This window comes from Rhincodon typus, unplaced genomic scaffold, assembly GCF_021869965.1.
Source record: "Rhincodon typus isolate 14 unplaced genomic scaffold, sRhiTyp1.1 hic_rhity00006810, whole genome shotgun sequence".
NCBI classification, from domain to species: Eukaryota; Metazoa; Chordata; class Chondrichthyes; order Orectolobiformes; family Rhincodontidae; genus Rhincodon; species Rhincodon typus.
This window is the reverse complement of record NW_025972448.1, coordinates 5,416-9,698: the sequence shown is the minus strand read 5'-3', so window position 1 is coordinate 9,698 and position 4,283 is coordinate 5,416. Positions and strand designations below refer to the sequence as shown.

General features: G+C 42.9%; 1 protein-coding gene across 1 annotated transcript in view; it reads left to right on the top strand.

Moving 5' to 3' along the window:
* The first annotated feature begins 2,156 nt into the window (after window positions 1-2,156).
* The window catches only part of LOC125482181 (SMC5-SMC6 complex localization factor protein 2-like), a 2,988-nt gene continuing 861 nt past the window's right edge, over window positions 2,157-4,283 (top strand). The window contains exons 1-2 of the mRNA XM_048594186.1: window positions 2,157-3,288; window positions 3,961-4,098. Coding sequence (XP_048450143.1) covers window positions 3,167-3,288; window positions 3,961-4,098 — 260 coding nt within the window. The 5' untranslated portion in view covers window positions 2,157-3,166. The remainder of the gene's footprint in view (window positions 3,289-3,960; window positions 4,099-4,283) is intronic.

Sequence of the window (4,283 nt, the reverse complement as noted above, 5' to 3'; positions counted from 1 at the left end):
AGAGACATACAAGATGATCAGAGGATTAGATAGGGTGGACAGTGGGACCTTTTTCCTCGGATGGTGATGGCTAGCACGAGGGGACATAGCTTTAAATTGAAGGGTGATAGATATAGGACAGATGTCAGAGGTAGGTTCTTTACTCAGAGAGTAGTAAGGGCGTGGAATGCCCTGCCTGCAAAAATAGTAGACTCGCCCACTTTAAGGGCATTTAAATGGTCATTGGATAAACATATGGATGATAATGGAATAGTTTAGGTTAGATGGGCTTCAGGTCGGTTTCACAGGTCGGCGCAACATCGAGGGCCGAAGGGCCTGTACTGCGCTGTAATGTTCTATGTTCTATGTTCTATGAGAAAACCTTGGCAGATAGAATCAAGGAAAATTCCAAGGCTTTTTACACGTGCGTGAGGAATAAGAGAATGACCAGAGAAAGGGTAGGGCCGATCAAGGATTGTAAAGGGAATTTGTGCACGGAAGCTAAAGAGATAGGAGAGGTCCTTTATTGAATACTTTTCTTTGGTATTCACAACTAAGCGGGACTCAATTGTAGAAGAGGACAGTGTGAAACAGGCTGGTAGGCTAGAGGAGGTCGATGTTAGTAAGGAAGATGTACTAGGAATTTTGAGGAACTTGATGATAGATAAGTCCCCCGGGCCTGATAGGATTTGTCCAAGGATTCTATGGGAAGCGAGGGAAGAGATCACAGGACCTTTGGCGATGACCTTTTCGTCCTCACTGTCCAGGGGTATAGTGCCGGAAGATTGGAGAGAAGCAAACATCACTCCCTTGTTCAAAAAAGGGAATAGGGATAACCCTGGAAATTACAGGCCAGTTAGTCTTACATCAGTGGTGGGCCAATTATTGGAAAGGGCTCTGAGAGGTAGGATTTATGATCACTTGGAAAGGCACAGTTTGATTCGTGATAGTCAGCATGGATTTGTGAGGGGTAGATCATGCCTCACAAACCTTATTGAATTCTTTGAAGAGGTGACCAAACATGTGGATGAAGGTAGAGCAGTGGATGTGGTATACATGGATTTAAGTAAGGCATTTGATAAGGTTCCCCATGGTCGGCTCATACAGAAGGTAAGGAGGCATGGGATAGGGGGAAATGGGGCAGATTGGATTCAGAATTGGCTGACCCTTAAAAGACACAGCATGGTCGTGGACTGAAAATGTTCAACATGGTGCTCAGTTACGAGTGGTGTACCACAAGGATCTGTTCTGGGTCCTCTTCTATTTGTGATTTTTGTAAATGATTTGGATGAAGGAGTGAAAGAGTGGATTAGTAAGTTCGCAGACGATAGGAAGGTGGGTCGCATTGTGGACAGTGCGGAGGGCTGTTCTAGGTTACAAAGGGACGTTGATAGGATGCAGAGTTGGACTGAGAAGTGGCGGATGGAGTTTAACCCTGAAAAGTGTGAGGTGATTCATTTTGGAAGGACAAACTTGAAAGCAGAATACAGGGTTAATGGAAAGATTCTTGGCAGTGTGGAGGAGCAGAGGGATCTTGGGGTTCATGTCCACAGTTCCCTGAAAGCTGCCACCCAGGTGAATAGAGTTGTTAAGAAGGTGTATGGTGTGTTAGCTTTCATTAATAGAGGGATTGAGTTCGAGAGCCGTGCAGTTATGCTCCAGCTAACAAAAGCCTGGTTCGGCCAAAGCTGGAGTATTGTGTCCAGTTCTGGTCGCCTCATTACAGGAAAGATGTAGAAGCATTCGAAAAGGTGCAGAGGAGATTTACCAGGATGTTGCCTGGAATGGAGGACAGGTCTTACGAGGAAAGGTTGAGAGAGCTCGGGCTTTTTTTAGAACGACGAAGGATGAGAGGTGACTTGATAGAGGTGTACAAAATGATCAGAGGTATAGATAGACAGCCAGAGACTTTTTCCTAGGGTGGAGGTAGCTATTGCAAGGGGGCATAGTTTTAAAGTGAGTGGAGGTAGATATAGGGGAGACGTCAGAGATAGGCTCTTTACTCAGAGAGTGGTCGGGGCATGGAATGCGTTGCCGGAGGTAGTGGAGTCGGCCTCATTAGGGGCATTTATGCGGCTATTAGGTAGGCATATGAATGATAGTATAAGGTAGGGTTGGAGGTTAGATAGACCTTAGGATTAGGGTAAAAGTTCGGCACAACATTGTGTGCCGAAGGGCCTGTACTGTTTACTGTTCTATGTTCTATGTTCAACACAGACAGTTGCCCGAGGGTGCAATTGAACCTGAGTCCCTGGCTTCTCTAAATTTTTTATGCTGTGCTTTTTCTCACTTGGTTTTGGCCCTGTAGTGAGATTTTATGGATAGGCCAGAAAAACATTTGAAAATACAGCTAATTCAAGCTGATATATTGGGGGTTAGAAAGGGAGGTTGTTTAAAAGACAAAAAAGTAGCTCAGAATCTGTTATGGCGTACTAGCTTAGAGAAAAAGTTATTTGTCTATGCCGATGAAAATTTACCGTTGTGAGGACAGCTTTAAATGTTGCATGGTGATAAGGTTGGACTTGTGACAATTCTGACGGCTACTATTCTGCACTTAATAATATAACAACATAAAGAAAAGCAGGTGTCAGCCAGTCAGCTGTTTGAGTGCAAGATAAAACAAAGAACTGTGGATGCTGGGCATCTGAAACAAGTAAAAATAGAAATTGCTGGAGAAACTCAGCATGTGTGGAGAGAAAAGCAGAACAGTTCTGAAGAAGGGTCACCAAAATCCAAATATTAACTCTGGTTTTTCTCTCCACAGAGCTGTTGTTGAATGCTGCTCAACCTCCTACAAGAGTATTGAGTGTAGATGCTGTTCTTTTTTCAGTGTGCAATTTTAGATGTAAAAGTCCATGAGTATTTTCTGCATTTCATAAGCGAGTTGGTTAGAAATAATATAAGTCGTCAGAGTTTCTAGTTTCCTGCAGTTCATTTCATTTCGCAGGTCTTAGAGGACTTATACGCTGGTCGGCAAGAACTGAAACTGGTAACATGCAGGGGTTGTTGAAGCTGAGCCAGCTAAAGCCATGCAGTTCAGCACAGCCAGGAAGGGAGAATGGTTTGGCTGCGCTACTGTTTGACTGCTGAGTGATTGTGACAGCTAGAGCACAGGCCTCCCTGCCCGCATTGGTCTGGACTGTCAGCTTACTTGTTTTGCCAGTGTTTAAAATTAAAAGTTTTTAGAATGGTGCTCACCTTCTGTTTCCTAATGATCATGTCTTTTGAATTTCAGTTCAAAAATAACAAACAGGCAAATTATTCAAACAGCTTCGATCGCCTACTTAAAGAGAAGCAGCAGTCTGAGGGGTGAGTTTACTAATCCTGGCTACTCTTGCATTTTTAACATTCGCTCTATTTACAACGCAACTGAAGTTTAAAAACCTTTATGAAGCCCAACTTTTTGAGCTCTGGATCCATTTTGTTTTCATTTGCGAAGTGCCTTGGCGGTGATTTTTAATTATATAATTGAAATAAATTCCAATTGTTTATTGTCATGTTTTAAGATCCTTGCTCACCTTATTTGGACCAGAAGCCTGATTGTTGTATCTGTACCATCACTGCCACCCTTGTGTAATGTGCTATAAGAGTCTCGGTTACTTAGTTGCTCTCAACCACCTTCCCCCTCAAAAAGACCTGACGAGGTAAGATGCATTGAGGAAGAGTGTGATGATATGAGGAGCAGCCTGCACTAATGTGTATTGTGAGCCTCTTCTAGCCAGAGCTCGTAAATTACAGGACCAGCGAAAACTTGACATGAAATGATCAGGACAGTTTTGGAATGCAATTCTGTGAAAACTTAATTTTGTCAGTGATTTGGTGATCTTTGAATATTTTGTATACATTTTGCTGGAGGTATAGTTATGAACCTTTTGATTTTGGTAAGCTGTGAACTTCAAAAACTAACCTAACAAATTAATTTGGACCTGTAAGAATGTGCCTTTTGGCAGAAAGCTAATTAATCACTTTGCACTTCCTTAGTCTGGGGGAAACACTCAAGGACCTGAAGAAAAAATTGCAAGAGGAACTTATTGAGGTGCCGGACCTCCACTCTCTGTCTGAGGAAGATGAAGAACAGGTAACGGATGAAGACATGGATCAAATTGCGGAGGAGCAAAGGTTGGTGACTAATAATAGAAGTTCCAGTGATATATATAGAGAGAGCAACTTAGGGAATGTAATCCTGAATTCTTGAGAAGAGTTGAGGCCTGCAGGTAAAGATTATATATCAGTTGTGGTGTTCCATGCATTCCCAACCATCTCCATTCTCACTGAGATTGCAAAAACTTCACTTCTCGGCTGCC